The sequence below is a fragment of the Balaenoptera physalus genome (assembly GCF_965194825.1).
Source record: "Balaenoptera physalus genome assembly, chromosome: 1".
Taxonomy (NCBI): Eukaryota; Metazoa; Chordata; class Mammalia; order Artiodactyla; family Balaenopteridae; genus Balaenoptera; species Balaenoptera physalus.
Window position 1 is genome coordinate 150074908 of NC_138882.1, and position 19918 is coordinate 150094825.

At 40.9% G+C, this 19918-nt stretch overlaps 1 protein-coding gene across 3 annotated transcripts in view; it reads left to right on the forward strand.

Moving 5' to 3' along the window:
• Positions 1–19918, forward strand: part of USP24 (ubiquitin specific peptidase 24) — a 149186-nt gene that overhangs the window by 120200 nt on the left and 9068 nt on the right. For all 3 annotated transcript variants that reach the window (XM_082414906.1, XM_082414905.1, XM_082414907.1), the window contains 13 exons: positions 857–1007; positions 1959–2054; positions 2737–2840; positions 3282–3395; positions 7473–7569; positions 9920–10036; positions 10422–10514; positions 12059–12161; positions 13318–13439; positions 14317–14430; positions 16083–16148; positions 18191–18257; positions 19689–19767. In XM_082414906.1, the coding sequence (XP_082271032.1) occupies positions 857–1007; positions 1959–2054; positions 2737–2840; positions 3282–3395; positions 7473–7569; positions 9920–10036; positions 10422–10514; positions 12059–12161; positions 13318–13439; positions 14317–14430; positions 16083–16148; positions 18191–18257; positions 19689–19767 (1323 nt within the window). The remainder of the gene's footprint in view (positions 1–856; positions 1008–1958; positions 2055–2736; positions 2841–3281; positions 3396–7472; positions 7570–9919; positions 10037–10421; positions 10515–12058; positions 12162–13317; positions 13440–14316; positions 14431–16082; positions 16149–18190; positions 18258–19688; positions 19768–19918) is intronic.

A 19918-nucleotide genomic window follows, 5' to 3' on the forward strand; every position in this document is an offset into this window, starting at 1 on the left:
TATTGTACAGTGTCCACTTTTCATTGCCCATCACAATTTGTTTTAAAAACAGAACGTTTTCATTACGTTTAATTAGAGAATTGCATGTGGAAATACGGTTAAGAAGGTTTTTTTTGCTTAACTTATGTGGAACCCAAACATCAAAGCAATTCACATAACCCAGCTGGTGCAAATGATTTTCAGCGCTTGATTTGGATATTTTGAGTGTGTCGGCTATCTCCCGCGTGGTAGAATGTTGATTGTTCTCAATTAATGTCTCGATTGGATTGCTGTCAACTTCAACTGGTCTACCCAACTGTGGAGCATCGGCCAGTGAGAAATTTCCAGCATGAAACTTCGCAAACCACTTTCGACATGTTTGATCAGTCACAGCACCTTTTCCATACACTGCACAAGTCTTTTTTTGCATTTCAGTTGCTTTTTTACCTTTCTTGAAATAATAAAGCATAATATGCCAAAAATGTTGCTTTTTTTCTTCCATCTTCAATATTAAAATGGCTACACAGAGATTCACCAATTTTGATGTCTTTTTTAATGCACTCTGCTGTGACAGCTGTCACATACAGTCCAACAAAATTGTTTCGAATGAAGTTAAAGACAACTAAGTGCTACTAGAGCCATCTTACGGGAAAAAACGAACGAACCTTTTGGCCAACCCAATACTATACCAGCACTGTCTGGAAAGTTTTTTTAAAGGTCCTGTTTTCTGTGAATTTGCATTTTAATACATTAGATCAGGAAAGTATACAGTTTAAGTCTAATACCCTGTTTATGTTAAGTTTATCCGGTTGTAGCGAACTACTAAAACAATAGCTATTTTATTCTAGACAAACACTTTTCTGATTCCATCTGTTAGGTCAGCACCATCTTCACCAGAAATTTCACCTCAGTCATCTCCTCGGCCCCATAGGCCTAACAATGACCGGCTCTCTATTCTAACCAAGCTGGTTAAAAAGGGCGAGAAGAAAGGACTATTTGTGGAGAAGATGCCTGTTCGCATATACCAGGTAAGAACTGTATAAAAAGTTCTAAGGGATAAATTCCAGATAAATGTCAAAATCTATCTCATGGGTCCAGAACTACTCCTGCCAGCCTTCTTGTGGACGTAGTTGTACCTCTAGCACCACGTCTTCTGACCCACCTTGTCACAGAGGTGGCAACAGACTCAAGATTGGCCAGGGCTGTCACTGACCTGCTGTGTGACTGTGGGATGCCCCACATAAACAATGGGGAGGGAGTGGGCAGTGCAGAAACACATTGCTAAAATTAACTTATTGAATCTGGAGAGAAAAATAAGTTGAGGTTCATAACCTTTGGGTAAAACTAATATAACAGTGATGACCGTTAGTTATTGAATACCTACTCTGTGCTACATGCTTAAACAAATCCCTAATTCTTAAAACACTCTCGTGGAGTACCAGGTTTTATTCCCATTTTTCAGATGAAAAGGAGAAAAGGCTTAGAAAAGGAAATGATCTGTCAGTGTCACAGAACCAGGATTTAAATTCAGACTGTCCAGCTGCCCAGTCCAGACTTTATACACTAAGTAATCAAAAGCTAAGTAGCCAGAATCAAAAAATTTAAGAAAAATATGGAGTCTTTGATAGAGAGAGAGAGAGAGAGAACTGAGCATCTGATACACAGAGAGCATGGAGTTGGTTGTACTTGGGAAAGCTCTGATTGTCCCTTTTCACTCAGAGTAACAGGTTAGAATTCATTTGTCCTTCACATGGTGGTCTTCCTGAATTTCCCAGAAGAATTTGGTTTAATGAATCATAATTCACCTTTTTACAACTTCTTATCTTTGAAAGGAAGTTTTTCCTCCTTTTTAAAAATTTCAAGGCTTGAGACAAGTGTTTTTATGAACCCATTTTACCTAACATATCAGTAAAAATGTCTTCTACATATTGAATAATTTACCCTGTTTCTTAAAAATAATTACCAATTTTCTTTTATAGATGGTGAGAGATGAAAACCTCAAGTTTATGAAGAATAGAGATGTGTACAGTAGTGATTATTTCAGTTTTGTTTTGTCTTTAGCATCATTGAATGCTGTAAGTACTAGTTGGATTGTTACTAAACAAATTAGAAAGGATCATAGTTAAATATCTATCCATTAAAGCATTCAGTGACTCACCCTCACTCTCACTTGTTAGCATTTAGATTAAAAGCCAAAAAAAATTCCCACAAATGTGTCACTTAATGGGTGATATTAAAATACAGGCAGTATTCAGAATGTGTAATGCAGATTGTGAATGAGTGTGGGTTTCTACTTACTGGCTTTTTTAAGTGCTCTTGTTATATTTTATAAAAAATTTAAGAGTAGCCATAGGTGATGTAAACGGATATTGGGCTATGAGAAGATTAGTTATTTCCAATTCGTAATCAGATGTTACCAGACTCAAGATCAGCTTCTAAGTGCTTCTTTTTCTTGAGTACCATGATCACAGTTTGCCAATAAGGGGAAGACTTTCTTAGTCTGTTGGTAGCTTAATTAACATCCTGTGGTCTAAAGGCTCTATTTTGAGAAGGCTTCATAAAAGAAATGAAGGTGATATCTTTTCTTAATCTTTTTAAAATTTAACTGCAACATTTTCTATTATGAACTGGCTGGATTTTTCTTACTAGTATTTAACTTTATTTTGTATATATCTCATTATTCAGTTCATAACAATGCATAATAATCTATAAAACTTCTGTGAAAAATAGTCTGTCTTTTTTCTCCCTCTCTTGTAGACTAAATTAAAGCATCCGTACTATCCTTGCATGGCAAAGGTGAGCTTACAGCTTGCCATTCAGTTCCTTTTTCAAACTTATCTACGGACAAAGAAAAAACTCAGGTAAGAAGTGATACGTTTTGATGGTCTGTTGTGACAAAAGGCATTAATTAAATTAAAGTTGAATTTATAAATTCAGACACTTAAAAATTCAAAACATTGTTTTAGGTAGTTGAAGGCAACTACCTAATACACCCAGATGATTAAAATATGGGTTCCTATGTTTAAGGTATTTCTAATTCAGCAGGAAAGATGGACAAAACAGAAAAAGAAAGAACTGTGGTGTAAGGCATAAATGCTGTATGTCTTTAGAAATTGGGAAAAGTCATATCCAGACATGGGGCTTGAACTGACTATCCATGTTAGTCCAGCAGTCATTGAGTACATAACTTATCCTCCACCCCACCCCCCAAAACAAATTTTTTTTAAATAAAAAGAAATGAGCGACACTCCATGGCGTTATTTGCTGGGCTGTCTAACATCGCTGTCTTTGCTTCTTTAAAGGGTTGACACTGAAGAATGGATTGCCACTATTGAAGCATTACTTTCAAAAAGTTTTGATGCTTGTCAGTGGCTGGTTGAATATTTTATTAGTTCTGAAGGACGAGAATTGATAAAGTAAGTGTCAGTATCTTTCAGTTAAAAGAAATTTGTGTCTCTTCCAGTGATTTAGAGCTGAAGCTTCTCGTAACTCTTTTTATTTCAACTGGAAATTATTTTCCTGGTTGGAATCAGTTCTAAGCAGGTAACCAGGCGCTCACAGGCAACTGCTGTTGCCCAGGGGATTCCAGAATACAAACCTCTTCCCTCGGACTCACAGTCTGGTGGCGGGTAAAGGTCAGCAGTCCTGGGTTATACAGTAATACCGCAGTATTGCTAATATGTTTGGATTCTGGCTAAAATATTATTTTTCAAAAAGTTTTTGATAATATGATAGTGTGGTAAATATACCATGATAGTATACTTACCTACATATCTATAGTAAAAAAGTAATTGGATTTTTCAAGAAGGTCCGATCACTGTGAATGTTTACACCTTGCTCCTTATTCTCTTATCCTCGGAGAGTTCAGCATCGATGCGGGAGACCCAGCGAGCACCTTGAGCTGTCAGTGGCCAGGCTGCCTTACCCCCAGTGGCCGCTTCCCTCCCTCTGCCGCAGCTGTGCCCCACGCCTCTCGGACATGCTGAGCTGGCTCACCCACTCCTAGCCAATGGCCTTGCCTCAGCCTTCACCCGCAGCACAGGTGGAGCCCCCGCCCCATCCCAAGTTGCACACCAGCCAGTCTGTTCCCACCTTCTCCTTTCCTCCTGATACAATGGAGGAAGTGTCCTCTCTCCTCTCAAAATGAATCTCTCTGCATGAGCAAAGCTTCTGAAGGAAGTTGGCGTCTTTACCTTCCAGAATTTTCTGTCGGGTCACTTCTGTCGGCATACAAATATGCTCTGGTATCTCTCAACTTAAAACAGACAACAAGGAATTCAGAAATGCAGGTCCCTTCCTACAGGGAGATCATCGTGCGGCGGCAAGTTAAGATCTAATTGAAACTCCTGGTCCCGTATCCCCTTCATCTTGAGGTCTGAGCTTCAGACATTCATCCACTGGCCTGCTTGGTATCTCCACCTCTGCCTCCTCCAGTGTACCTCATACAGCAACAAAAGGGTTCTTTTGAAACAAATTAGATTATGTTACTTCTCTGCTTAAAAATTCTTCAGTGGATTCTCACCGCACTTATAATAAAATCCAAAATCTTTGCCATAATGTAATACAAAAGGCCTCACTTGAGTATGGGCTTTGCCTGTGTGTTTCACTTTCCACCTGGCTTATCATTCACCTGATTGTTGATTCCTTGAACACATGAAGCTTTTAGCCCTGCCTAAAGACCTTTTCTCCAGTTATTCCCTCTATTTAAAAGTCTCCCCTCTACTCTTTGCATAGAAAGTGCCTTCTCATCCATCAGATGTCAAGGGCCACCCAATTTAAAGTAGGTCTGCCCTATTGTTTGCTCTGTCTGCTCCACTAAACTTCAGCTTCCTGACGGGCAGAAGCTACTGCGTTTGGTTCCCTACATTAAGTGCTCACATATTTGTGCATGAATACATTCATACAGTTCATAAAGAGAGAACACATAAACATTTCTTTGAAGTGTTCTTGCCTGTCCCTTTAGAGTTTGCATTAAAGATAACCTTTCACCCATTTTCCAGCTTAATTCCAAAATATCTTCCCATTAGCACTCCTGAGTACTGTGTTAAGCAGTAGAACGTCATAGAATCATCATCCATTTGAAAGGAACATGGCAAAATATTTAGTTTACCATCAAGCAGGCTCGCTCTTAAATATCTCCAGAGAAACTCAGTAACTTCCTTTGGTAGTATGATTTGGTTTCTTAGAATTCCTAATGGTAAAGAACCTAGTGAATTACCTAATCTAAATGTTCCTGGTAGAGTTTATTATATTTTGTCTTTCTTTATAAAGCCCAATTACTCATCATTATCAGTTCCTCAGTGATTTGAAGAATTAATATTCTCCTTTCTCTAATTACTTATTTCTTTAGAACTTTTAAGATAGCTTAAGTTGTCGTTGTTACAACTAAAAAATAAACATACACTGTACTAACACCTCAGTAACTGTGCATGTGAAGAGGCTGTCGTCTCTCAGATTAGCCCCTCTGTAGCCCTTTTGAGGGACAATTTTTAAATGTAATTATAAGTGTAAAAAATTAAATTGGCAAATAATGCTTGCAAATTGATCTAAAGAAATTAAAACTACTAACATGAAGGGTACTTTATATCTTTAAAATTTTTTTTATATTGTGGAAATTTTTAAACATACTCCAGAGTCGACAGAATAAAGAACCCTCTCCTGTACCCATCCCCAGCTCGAGTTGTCAGCATTTGGCCAGTCTTGTTTGCTTATCCCAATTCCCACACGCACTCACATGCATGCTTTTCTTTTATCCTCTGAAATATTTTAAAGTAGATTTCAGACATCATATAATTTCACTATAAATTTTTCAGCATGTATCTCTAACAGGTTAAGTTTAAAAAATAAATAAATAAATAAGTGCTTTACCATCATCACTCTAAACAAAAGTGATAGTAATTCCTTCCTATCATCCTATACCCAGTCTATGTTCAGAGTTCCCCAGATGTCTCAAAAGTGTTATTTTACCATTGAATTTGTACAAATCAGGCTCCAAATGAGCTCCATTTGGTCTCCATTTGGTTTGTATGTTTCTTAAGGTTCTTTTAATCTGTAATTGTTCCATTTCCCCACCACCTTTTTTGTCATGCCATTTAACTGGGGTGAGACAGGTCATTTGTCCTGTAGAACTGCCCATATTCTGGGTTTGTTTGCATTCTCACGATGCTTCCTAACGTCTGTGATAGGAAATGTGGAACACCCCCTATAGATATTCTTTCCAAAAGAATTGCACCTGAATCTGATCAGACATCTAGAGCTAAATATTACAAGAGTACTTGTTATCTTTTAAACTTGCCTGGAGTTGCCACTTAGAATCTTAGTGAATGTTAAACAGAGCCTTTGTGTCAGATTCACATTAGGTAGCTAATGCTTAGCATTGACAGTTACGTGCAATGAGCAGAAGTGAAGTGGCTTCAGAAAGCTCCGCTGTCATCTTCCTGTGGGGAGAAGGAGGGCAGGGCTGTCAGCAAATGCTGCCCTCAGACAGGGACCAGAGCAGCTTTCACTGTTGTGACCTGAAAGAATGCATCAGGACAGTTTTGCCCTGGGTCATCAAAATTATGTTATATTAAATCTTGCTCATGGAACAATGAGACTTTTCTGTTAAGAGATATTAGAAACGATAGGTAAGTTTTCACTGTGCTGATTATAATATGGGTTGTCATGTCAGAGTGCGTGTGTGAAGCAGAGAAAGAAAAGCTGACTGTGGGGAAGCGTGCAGTTACCTAGTTGCTCTCAGGTAGTTACCACCACCGCCCGGCGCCAGGGAGCGGGTGTTTCTGCCTGACCGTGCCCTCCGCCACATCTGAGGCTGCTGTCTCTACCGCCCTGGTGGTGTGGAGGATTGGATTAGGTCGTGCCTTTGCAGCGGGCAGTGTAGCATCCCAGTGTAACACTGGGTGTGCCAAATATGATGGACGTGTCTGATAAACCTTAAAACTGCTGTCATCATCATAGAAGAAGAAGAAAGGAAGGAAGCAGGACCTTTTCAGCCTCACATGCTTCTGGGAGGACTGAGTAATAAGTAAATGTTGGGAGGGAAGAGGAGAGGAAAGTGAAAGGATGGAAATACCAGGTGCACAGGGGGATTAGGAGGTGCTGTGTTGACTCAGAACTTTTAATTTGTGTCTTATTCTGAGACATTGAAGGGGTGCCAGGGAGAACTACTCCTGGGTGAACAGAACTTATAAAATTTTAGGTTCTTTGCTTGTATGTCTCTTGAAGTCTGAATTTACATTTATACAGATACTCATCTTAGGAGAAGAAAGGAAGAAGAAACAGGAAAAAAATCCACTTTCCGTGTTCAAGGGTCTTGTTTTCCTTTTTCTCCTCCTTCCTCCCTCACAAGGGCCTATGTGTGCTGACGCTCTCAGGAGACTTGAACTGACATCTTGGAGTAATTTTTTTCTTGGACAGTAGGTGGGACCATGTTGGGAAGGTTGGGTTATAGAAATCTATCTTGCTTTTTCACACCACGTTTCTCTTTATGTTAGGATTTTCTTGTTGGAGTGCAATGTGAGAGAAGTACGTGTCGCTGTGGCCACCATCCTGGAGAAAACCCTAGACAGTGCCTTGCTTTATCAGGATAAGGTCAGTCTTGTTTTCTAAATGTTATTTACACGTTCTGTTTTTACCAAATGTTTTAAAGTGCACATAATAAGAAAGAAAGCCTAGGATTAGAGTCTGGTAATTATCCACATAAAATGCACGTTCTGTGCACAGACTTCCTGATAATGCCAGGCTAGAAGGCATTCTGTCCTCTCCTCCTCAGATCCCAGATGTCAGGGTAGGCTAGGAATTCAGATCTGCTTTGGTCTGCGTCAGGATTTTCTCTCTAGAGCACTTCCTTCTCAGAGTCTTCTCTCAAGAGTTTGTGTTCGATCTCTCTGCGTTAAGACCAACCTGAGTCTAGAGTCTCTAGTCTAGACCGACAGTCATTTTGAGCCACCCCTGGCTTTGTCTCTTCCCTCCTAAGTTATTTTCATGATCCGAACCTTCATTTGGCAGCCAGACCAAATAGTGCCATCCATCCAGGGGCATTGGCCACAATAGTTCCTCCTTTGATCTCTGTTATTCCCTAATCCTTGTTCCTGTTCTTCTGAATTTCTTCTTCTTCTTAACCATGTTTCCTGTAACATATTTTCTTCTGGTTCACAATTCCACATATGCTAAAACAAACCATGGTATTTATTACCATCCTCAATCCCCCCAAATTTTAAGTCTTAGGGACATAAATGACATGAGTCTAATTATTCAGTCTGTTATTAAGTCCTAGCAAATACAGCAGTTACTTCCCAAGTTTGCTGTTTCAAACAGCTGACACTACATGGAAAACTTTGAAAAATGTTGTTTTCAAAACGAATTGGCTCCTTATAAACTCCTTATAAATTGGCTTGAGGCAGTGTCTCAATGAACTGAATGCAAATTCTAGGAATTGCTGTTTCAGATTCAGATGTTGGCTTTACTGTTCAACCCTGAGCAAGTCCTTTAAAGAGCCCCTTGATCCACGCCCAGTGCCTGGCACCCAGGCACTTAGTTCCTTCAACAGTCCTGAGCCGGGGTGCACCATTAGACCAGACATGCTCAGGAGCTCTGCTCAATCCAGGATGGAGAAGGAGGTCAAATATACTCTTCAGGGAGGATCTAGAGGAAGACTGTCCCTCTCAGTTCCAGGAATCCTAAGGAAGTAGAGGTTTACTCTAAGGCATTGGCTTTCGATCAGCTTAAACAGCAGAACCATTTTTGGTAAAACCTTACCTGGTTGCAGAATATTTAAAAATAGGTCATTGGGAGCAGCCTAGGACAGTTTGGATACCGTTGCTCTGAAGTACCCCTGTGGAAGTTTTCTAAGATATTTAACATAAGGACCTTCTTACTCTCCTCCTTCCTCCCATGTACAAACCCAGACAAAGGATAAAGGCAGAATTAGCGTAGTCTCCCTACAGCTGGGGTCAGGCCATAGCGCATCATCCCACCAACCTCTAAAGTCAGGGCTGCAGTGGGGAGAAAGGGAAGGGAGTGGTGGAGGACATAAACCATTTGCCTCAGTAAATCCTACTTGATATCCAGCTGATGTATTTTATGTCTATTTTTACCCCATAATGGAAATGGTACCTCTTGCTACCCACTTTATATTGTAAAGTACTTTGAAATGAAGTGCTACATAAATGGTAGATTTTACTATATATAACAAGTGTGACAGGATGGATGGGAGTATTTCGAAAGTCTGTGAGAACCATCTCCAGAGGAAATGAACTGATAAAGAGTAGTAAGGCTGGTCTGAATTCTCAGATCACACATGAATTTCTAGGGACTTGTCCAAAAACAGTTGGGGTGGGAGGGAAAGAAGAAGCAATGTGATGACCAAAATGGTTTCTAAACAAATAAAATGTTTTTCAAAGCTTTCCATGAGGCGTCAGCGGGCTTTCAAGTAAGTTCACAGTTGAGTCGATATTACCGTTGTCATTCTGTCAGGCTGTTGCTCTCCATTTGCTCCATTGGCTTGGTTTCTAGCCCCTATGCCTGTGTCTGTGTTTTTTATTCTTTGCATCTGTGATTATGTGAAGAAGTAGCATAGTGGAGGGAGGGATTCAGAAATATGTTACCTCTAAACCCCCTGCCTTTTAAGAGACAGAAAGAAATGGGCTCTGCAAAAAACGTGACAATTAGGCAGTAGAACCGTGCCTTGAGTCTGAAAGCTAGGAAACAAAACTAGGCTTTTCTTTTAATTATTTCTACAGTTCCACCAGTCTTCCCTGGAAGATCAAATTGGTAATTCTGTTTTTGCTCTCCAAAGCATAAATCCATCTGAATCTGAGACTGGATTGTATCAATCAGACTTTCCTTTTGTTCTCATGGTGATTTACTTCAGATTAATCCTGTTACAGATGTCTGTCTTATACTCTTTTTCTTTATGTAATTTCATCTTTCCTCTAATCAGTTAAAGAGCCTTCATCAGTTACTGGAGGTACTACTTGCTCTGTTGGATAAAGATGTTCCCGAAAATTGTAAAAACTGTGCTCAATACTTTTTCCTGTTCAACACTTTTGTACAAAAGGTAAATGATTTTTTTCCTAATATAGCAGATTGATAGTCTAAAGGAATTTTATATGTGCAAAAAATTCAGACTGGTCAATATAGGATCTATATGATATGGTTTTATGAGTGTTTCTTCTTAAAAATCTTAATTCGTGCATTATATTACTTGCAAGAATTCCAGTGTATGCAGGGATCGTTACTTACTCTTGGAGTAGAAGTCTGCATTGAAACTAGGGGCCGTTGTGCAGCACTGCAGGGCTGTTAGATTTTTAACAAGTACTTTCTCTATGTAAATTATACCATTTAAAAACTTACCACTTAAAACTTCTCATTTAACTGTATTTTTGGAATAGACCTCTGTCTGGATAGGAATATAATTTGTCATTCTCAATATCTCATGACAGCAAGGAATTAGGGCCGGAGATCTTCTTCTGAAGCATTCAGCTCTGCGACACATGATCAGCTTTCTCCTAGGGGCCAACCGGCAGAACAGTCAGGTAATGCCTACTTTTATATATCCCAGCGAAGTGGCCACGGTTTTGGAAGCCACAGTGTTTCTCTTTGTAGGGAATAAATATTAATTTCATCAGAGTGCAGGTATAAGTACTACATAGCCTTTAAAATTCTTTGGAGTTCAGTTATTTTTACAGCCTCCTCATAGAATTTATTCTAAATGCTGTAACCAATGGGAATGACTAACTAGGATATCACTCAAAATGCAAAGTGCTGAGTGACCTAGGAGGAAAGATGGGTTCTGCCTGGGGGATTCGAAAGCATTCAAGAAATAGTGGCATTGGGTCCTCCACTTGCTCTCTGGGGCTGTGAGCAAGGCTGTGTTGGTGGACGTGCTTACGCGGGATGCTGGTCACAGGCCAGGATTCAGATGTGAAGTCGAACCATTACACACTGAACGATGTTGCTGCAGATGTAATACTCATATTCAGAAAATGAAAGGGAAGTGGTTTTGTGATAATAGGGTCAGATATATCAAAAAATGACTCTCCTGTTTGAAGTTCCTATATTGGTGTGTTTCTCCAATCATTGTATTTCTTCTGTTCGATAGATTTAAAATACACAAAATGTGAACATGCTGTAATGATAAATACTGTTTATGGAACTGGTTACTTTTCACGCTGTACCTCTGAAACTCACAATTCAGTAAAACAGGCAGTTTCCTCCCCATTCTCAGGCAAGAATTACAGCTCAGAAAAGTTGTGACTTGTGACAACTTGTGACAACCTTGACAAGGTCACAGGGCTAAAGCTCTGGTTTCCCCTGTATGTGATGCATTGCTTAGGGAAGCTTTCCTTTCTTTATTAAGGGAGACAGACTTGCTACTTAGGCCTCCTCTCAGCCTCCTGTCATACCACCTTGCCGCTGTGACTCTTTAGTGTTAAAGAAACAAGTACTGACATGCTCTGTGTGTTGATGTTATGTTGAGATTTACAGTATCTATTTTTCACTTCAAGCTTTTCCTTATCAGGGACTCCATTGACACTGGCGATTGACTTAAATTCATTGTAATTTAAATAAGATTTAATTAATGGTGTTATGTTGTATGATTAATATTGTTTTGCATTTATGGAGCACACGAGTTTGAAAACATTCTGCCTTTCATGTTTCATTTGGTCCTCACAACCACGAAGTGGGCGGAACAGGTAGGTTATCTCTGTCTTTACACAAAGAAGTCAGGTAGAGAACTCGCCCACGTCCGTGTGGTGCAGCGAGTGGCAGAGGAGAGCCAGGCCTGCAGACCTCCAGCCCCACAGGCTTTCCCCACTGTACTGGGTGCAGGAAAATTACCTGGCACAGGGTGAGCGCTCAGTACCTGAATTGAATACATAAATGGATTTGTTTTAGAATACAAGTTAATATACATCTACGTTAAGCCACTCTTAAGCTGGCTTAAAACCCATGACTTTTTTGGACTTTGACCTGTCCTACTGTCAAACATTGAGAAAGAATGTGGCTCAAAGTATCATGAACCCGCACACCCTTCTAACCAAAGCACTAACATCCACTTTATTTTCTCTGACAACAGATACGTCGATGGAGTTCGGCACAAGCACGAGAATTTGGGAACCTTCACAATACAGTGGCATTGCTTGTCTTGCACTCAGATGTCTCTTCCCAAAGGAACGTTGGTAAGCTTTAACCTGTCTTTAATACATCAGGAAAACAGAGAGATGGTGAGTTTGTCAGTAACACGTGGAGAGTAACAACGTTGGCAGTTAAATGGGTGTTACTTGTTTCTCATTTGGCTATTTGATATTTGAGGAACACTTAAAGTTTTTTGTTTCAATCCACGTTAAACTTCACCTTATTTTACTAGTTTGTCACAAGAGCAAGCCAGTCATTTCTTTGGGGTGGGATATAGAAGTATTTAACAACACTCTAGGGATAAAGGTACATTTCTGCACTGTTTCTAGGCCTTGTCGTGACAGCAACAGTAACAGTGATAATACAGGAAAGCAGCTGAGAAGTAGTCAGTGTTTTCTGTGTGCTGTGCCTTTCCTTGGGGCTCGCAGTTTGTTGTGTTGAATCCCCTCAGCAAACCTGTGAGGGCAGTTCCCCTCCTGTGTGCACAGAAGCTGAGATAGGGAGAGGTCTAGTAGCCCCTGAAAGTCTCACCGCTAGTCAGGGGCATGGCAGCCAGTGTGGAATGCAAGCCTCTGACCCCCGAGCCTGTGGTAGGGTTTTCATGTCATCTGACCAGGAAACTAGATTAAAATCACAGGGCGTCCCTCTGATCTGGAAATGCCGTTGGCTGTCTGAAGGGACGTTGGGAGCGCTCAGATGGTCGTGAGCTAGAGTGTGCTTCCTAAACTCTGACTCGCCCATCTACAGAGGCAAAGCTACTGCATTCATGAGTTAGAAGAGTTTGCAAAGGAAAATGAGAGTGAGAGTCCTTGCTTTTCTAGCATGTGGGGTAACCCCTTCCACGTGGGTTGATTCTGCTCAGCACAGGTGGTGTTGGCCATTGGGCAACAGAAGTGCCTTGTCCAGGGTCTCTTCAGAGGCACTTTGGGCATTTTTTTTTTTCATGCACTTTGTATATTTTAACTTCTTCGGAAGATTGTCTTGGGTGGAATCACCAGGAGTCTAGAGATCTTGCACCTACATCCTGGGCATACATTGAAAGAGAGGGGTAAGTGTTTTCTCCCATCTCATGTCTGTGAGGGAACAGTTGTAGGTGCTCAGTGGTTGCATGTGTGAATCTTGAGGGGATCGCTTTGCCTTGTAGAGTCGATTTCATGTGATAATATCCAGTAAAGTGGGTTTTTCTTTGGTCCCGTAAAGCTCCAGGTGTATTTAAACAACGGCCGCCTATTAGCATTGCCCCCTCGAGTCCCCTAATGCCCCTCCACGAGGAAGTCGAAGCCCTGTTGTTCTTGTCTGAAGGGAAACCTTACCTGTTAGAGGTATGTACTTGTTCTGCTAAAGCCATTTTCTTTTCGTTTTAGCTGTTTCCTTCTTTTTGAGGAAAAATGCCTTTTGTTATAAGTTGTATTTTGTATGTTGCTCTGATGAAGGGGAGTATTGTTAAGAGAAGTGATTATTTCAAATAATTTTATTTCCTGTATGTGTGTCAGGAAGAAATAAGGACTAAATATTCTTAGTCCTCTCTGCAACTAAGAATTGGGCCTCAAGATCCAGCCCAGCTAATGACCCCTCCAGGTCCCAGGAGCTAGGTACATGGCACCTCCCCAGTCAACAGTCATTCAGTTTATTATCAGAGGGTTTATTCCCAATCTCTTGTATGTGTCCCTGGTCCTGGAACACTACAGCTCTGAAGCACATGGGTTTTTCAACCTCAGGAGTATGGAAGTGGGCTGCTCACAACCCCCCATTGTGGCCCATCCACAATGAGTCCCTTCCCCTTCCACCTAGAGCTACCCCTCTTGAGAACGTAATCTTCCAATCCTTCTTTCATAACTTGATTTACATAAGTATGACTCTGTGAACATAATCATACTGGTTTTTAATTACATCAACAGTGCTGTGCTATATATCTCCTTTTTTTTTTTTTTTTAAGCTTTTCATTGTGGATTTTTTGGATCTATCGGTGGTTATTTTAATGGGGGAGGGAGATTTACCTTTAAAAATCTGATGAAAGTGACTCCCGAGAGAAAGGTGCACATTTGCACAAATTGTGTTAACTCTCAGACAGACTCAGACTATTTTGAGGCAATGTTGATAATCATAAATCTGAGCAAATTTCAGTGAAAGTCAGAAACAGCATATCAACAGTAAGCTGTGACAGAAGAAAGGCTTACTCCTCTTCTGCCCTCCCGCTAGGTAATGTTTGCTCTGCGAGAGCTGACGGGCTCACTGCTGGCGCTCATTGAGATGGTGGTGTACTGCTGTTTCTGTAACGAGCATTTCTCCTTCACCATGCTGCATTTCATTAAGGTAGGACCTCGGGAAACCCGGTGATAGCCTGAGAGCCTGTGGGTGAGACACTAGGAAAGCATTCCTTTGGCTCCCAGGCACTGTGTTTCTTTTAATAACCTTAATTGTTTTTCCTAATCATAAAAATGGAATATACTTATTGGGTTTTTTTAAATGAAGAATAAAAAAGAACTCAAAATCTGACCATTTATAATATTCTCATACATTTCCCTTTTATTTTCTATGTATGTATTTTAACATAATTGGGATTTTATTGTCTTTATGATTTTGTGTCCTTTTTTTCACTTGACATTTATAAGTATTTTCCATATCATTAAAAGTTATCTGAGTATATTTCATTCTCTCATGTACCATAATTTAGTTAGCCATTCCCTTCCTAGTGATGCACATTTGCATTGGGTTCAATTCTTAACTATTAAGAATAATACTTTATAGTTAATGATAATGCTGTGGTGACCATTATTGTATAAAATGGTTTTACAGTTTTAGATTATTTCCCCAGGCAGCATCTAAAATATCAAAAGTAGATTGATTTTTGTCACCTTCTGAAATAGTGATGTATGTAGTTCATTTATGAAGCTCTGATCAGTGTGTAGTAATTATTTATGTTGCACTTATTGGATGCCAAGCACTGTTCCAAGAATATTACCTATTTAACTCACTGAATTCTCAAGTACATAAGTCCTTTGAGGTAGATACATTTTTATCACCATTCTGCAATTGAAGAAACTGAGGCACAGGGTCACACAACCAGTAAGTAGCAGAGTGGGAGTTTGAACATCAGCAGTGTGGTTCCAGGGCTGTGCTCTTAACCATATTGTTTACTACCTTGCTGGGGATTATTAGAAAAACCTTTAAGCCTACACCTAGCATTTTTATTTGTTTTTAATCTTTAATTTTTAATTACATGGATAATACATAACTGCATTCTCTTGGTGAAAAACTAAAACGTGCAAACAAGGCCAAAGTCCACCTTGACCACCACCAGCCAGGCTCATCCCCTCTCCACCCTACCCCACAGATCAGTATTGTCACATTGTATATGTCTTTCCAGGCCTCATTCACTTACTTAGTACCATACCTGGCACCTTGCAAGTGCGGTGTGGTAATGCAGTATCCTTTCCTACTACACACATGTATAAGGTTACTAAAATGCACAGGAGTGTGAGTTTTCTGAACCTTGCTTTCTTCACTTAGTGTATCTTGGCAGATTTTTCCACTTCCTAAGCTGAATTTTGTTATATATTTCACTCCTAGCATGCTGATCTCAGAACACTCTCATTTGCGTTCTCATAGCTACTCCAGCATGTTCAACAAAATAGGATATGTATAAGTGAAATATAGGTATAAATTTAGGCCTGTTTAGTGACTGAAAATTATCTCCCTTCCTTTCTGCTTTTTTTCCTGTCTCCTTCCTAATTTCATAGTAAAATATCAAGGAGGGTTACAGGTGGGAGGACCATGGAGGTTGTTTGTTTCAGTCCCCAGATTTAGCATTTGGGGAACTGAGACGCAGAGAAGGGAACGACTTGCCCAAGATCAGCCAGGAGGCGGTAGACCTAGGGCTGGAATCCAGCACTGTCGGTTGCCTCTCCAGTGTGCTTTCCACTGAAGACTTACTGGAATCCTTATGCTTTTAAAAAATATTTCAGAACCAACTAGAAACAGCTCCACCCCATGAGTTAAAGAATACGTTCCAACTACTTCATGAGATGTTGGTAAGTCATAAATGTTGTAATTCACTTGCATTTAGGTATTTACTAGTCAGCGTGTGTTCACGAATAAAAGCCGTGTGTCCTCGGGTTGCCTTTGCATTCCTGTGGTCTGCAGTCACTGAGTCCTCCTCACAGCAGCCATTTTCCATGCATTACTGATGTAGAAGTGAGCGGTGGTAAACTGCCTCGTAGGCACTTGCAGTGTAGGGAGGGAGCCAGACAAGTACACAGGCAATCACAGTGCAGAGAGCAAAGGCCTCACCACGGACAGGAAACTGTGATCAGCTCAGATGTGATCTTGTGTGACCCCTGTGACCGGCAGAGGTGAACGGCTGGCTCTACAATTCCCTCGAATCTGAGACACCACTGACTGTCTGTGTACTACTGAAAATATCTCCATGAGCCAAAAAACTGAAATGTCATCCACTGTAGGGTGCATCCCAATTTCAGAAATATGAAAAGCAGGGGCTAAAATTCACTTGTAATCAGTGAAATATAGTTTTATTAGAAGCTGAACTTAGAGAGGTGGAGTGAGCTGCCCAAGGCCATTGTTCAGGAAGTGACAGAGCCAGGATCTGAGCCAAGCGACTGGGCCTGGATCCCATGCTCTCCACCAAACCCCTGGTTTGCTCAGTGAATTGTAGAGGTAGAGCCTTCTAGAAGGAGTGGGAACTCGTAGGGCTTGGGGAAGAAGGCCAAAGCAGACCAGGAAAGGCTTCAGGTACCAGTGCGTGTGGACTTTTCCCTGTAGGTCAGTGGTGACACTCTGGTGACCAAGTTCCGCCTACATGTCTATTTAAGTTGGCGCAAATTGTCTTGTTTTTTACTTTCTGGATCCCAGCCTGTCTTGAGGAATCAGGTAATCTGGCCACACTGGCTCCGTTTCCTCCACACCCCGTCACCTAGGACAGCCGCAACGCACCCCCTCGATGAGGCCTGTGGTCTCCCGTTCCCCAGCGTCCTCACCACTCCTCTTGTCTGCCGCATGGCTCATGTCTTGTCGTCTTGGGCTCTGTAGACATTTAAGTTAGCAACTTCTGCCATCGGTGATGGGCACCATGGAAGGGTTTGAAGCAGGAAAGCAATGTGGCCTGATTTATGTCTTAGAAAGATTCCCCCAGCAGTTGTCTTGAAGGATGGACTAAAGAAGGAGGCAAGGTTGGAACTGGAAGACCACATAGGAGTCTGTGGCAATAATCTGAATGTGAAATAACAAGGCTTGTACTAAGGAGAGACAGGAGTAGAGGGAGCAAAGGCCAGAACAGTAGGTGTTTAGAAAGAGAATCAGTAGAATTTGGTGACTGACCGTGAGCCAGTGAGAGACTAGCCCAGGGGCTTTTTAAAGAGAGGCTGTGGTGGGCAGGGGGTGGGGGTGGCTGGGTTCCCTTTAGGTCCCTTAGGCCTTGGCACAGGGTAGGCATTTAATAAACACTTTTGAATATGGCAGTACCTCGTGGGTGCCATTTCTAAGAAGTCTGTCTTTCTGGTCTTTACCACCTTCTGGCCCTAATGCTTTTGGAAGATTGTTGCTCCTTGGGGTGGGACTGCATATTGTTCACCTGCTCAACAACAGACCCATTTAGTTTACTGCACCATGCCCGGTTCAGTGCCCGGGCATTAGAAGTACAGCGAGAGTAAGATGTAGATCCAGCCCTGTTTGGCATGGCGTAAACCTCCACATCAACTTGTAGAGCATGTGTTATATCAAAACTTTGACACGTTTTTTGTAAACCATAAACCTCTTATCCTTGGGATCATGAAATACGCGTCCACATAACCCACAGAGAACTCTAGATGTTATCAGTAAGAACACGTATTAGGAAATGAGTGTATCTTCAAATATCACTTACGTAATAGTTTTTCATGTTTAGTTTAAAATTTAATATATTGTTGAGAAATACGGCAATGACTTGATATTTGTTTGTATTTGGTTTTGTTATGTTAGAAACTATAATCTCTTGAATTATTTTTTTTTTAAAGGCACCAGTGGCTGTAACCCAAGTTCCTTCTTTCATTTACCAGCCTTTGTTTCCTACTTCTCCCAGGTCATTGAGGATCCCATACAGGTGGAGCGAGTCAAATTTGTGTTTGAGACAGAAAATGGATTACTAGGCAAGTATGGCTGCCTTACGAAGAAGTGTCTGCAGTAAATGTGCAGAGAGCTCATCGTTCCAGCCAGTCTCTCCTCCCCGGGGCTGCCCCACACGCTCTGCCTGGCGTGGATCAGTGAGGAAGCCCCGAGAAGTCTGGTCAGGGCTGTTGGGCTCCCTCATTCTAGTCAGGAGAATTAGAGCCAGAGGATCTTATCGCCCTGGACACTCTCCTGCTTTTAGTAAGACACAGTTTGAGGTCCTTTTACTGGGTCAGGTAAGATTTGGGGGTGCTGTGACTTTCTTCAACAAGCTAAAGTTTGTCCACTTAAGCAAGATATCTTTCATCCCACTCTGTAGCCATTGAGGAGGAAAAAACTAAAACCTTAGACGCAGGATATTGTCAAGCTCATGAAATGTAATTTTTTTTTTTTTTTTTTACTTGTGGTATGAATGTACCCAAATTTCTGTTGTCTATTCATAAAAGTTTTTTGACAGAGTTTTCTTTTTCAGAAGGCTAAAGTGGCTTTAATGAGCTATTTCTTAGGAAGAGTTTAGTTAAAAATAGTCTTATCCAACTCCCACCATCCACCTGTGTTTCCAGTTAATTTGAGTCATTTTAGATTTTGCTACGTATTAAGAGAAGTTTTAGGATCTCTTTTTATTGCACAAAGGAAATTTATGCAAGAAAGGTTCTGTAGCTACAGCATTCTAGGCCACCCCCTTTGGAATGGTGTGCTCCGCTCAGGGCAGTCCCCGGGCTCTCTGGAACTTACGGAGCATACACTGCTCAAGAGCAGGGACCAGGCATTACAGTCATCCCTGGGTACCCGCAGGGCATTGGCTCCAGGACCCACCTCGGATACCAAAACCCACAGATGCTCAAGTTCCAGAGTCCACCCTTTGTATCCACAGTTCTGCATCTGAGTATTCAACCAACCACAAATTGTGTAGTACTATATGTATTTCTTGAAAAAAATTCATATGTAAGTGGACCTGCACAGTTCAAACCCATGTTGTTCAAGGATCAGCTGTATTCATCTTTAAATGCTAAAAGCAAAGAGCAGAAAATATTTGTTGAACTGAACTAATACCATACATTTCCATTTATCACAGTAAAAGTATTTTAACTACTCTCTGTCAGTAGTGTGGTGGATGGAGAACTTTGAAGGTCTCTAGGTGAATTATCAGCCATTATAAATTTTAGTTCCTTTCAGTTCTTGTAAAAGTCAAACTTTCACCACCCTGTGTGTTTCTTGAATACTACTTAGTGTTTCTACCCATTAGAATTTAGGGACTCCTGTTGAGTCAGCACCACCATGTTTTTGTTAAGTTTCTTATCTGCTTATCAAAATAGTTTGTTGTAAATTTTCAGAACAAGAGAGCTGTTATTACTTGGACCCACTTTCAGTTTAGTGCTTTATTGTTAAAATTTCCTCTTCTGTTCCTTCAGCTCTGATGCACCACAGTAATCACGTGGACAGCAGTCGCTGCTACCAGTGTGTCAAATTTCTTGTAACTCTTGCTCAGAAGTAAGTATTGACTCAAAATGCAGTGAGGAAATGGTGTTTTAGTTACAAGTCAAACATGACCAGAGGAAAAAATCTGCCTTGTTTTAGTACCTAGAGAATCTCACCCAGTCAGGGCATGCTTGCTTGGATGGTACAGACAGCTATTCAAATG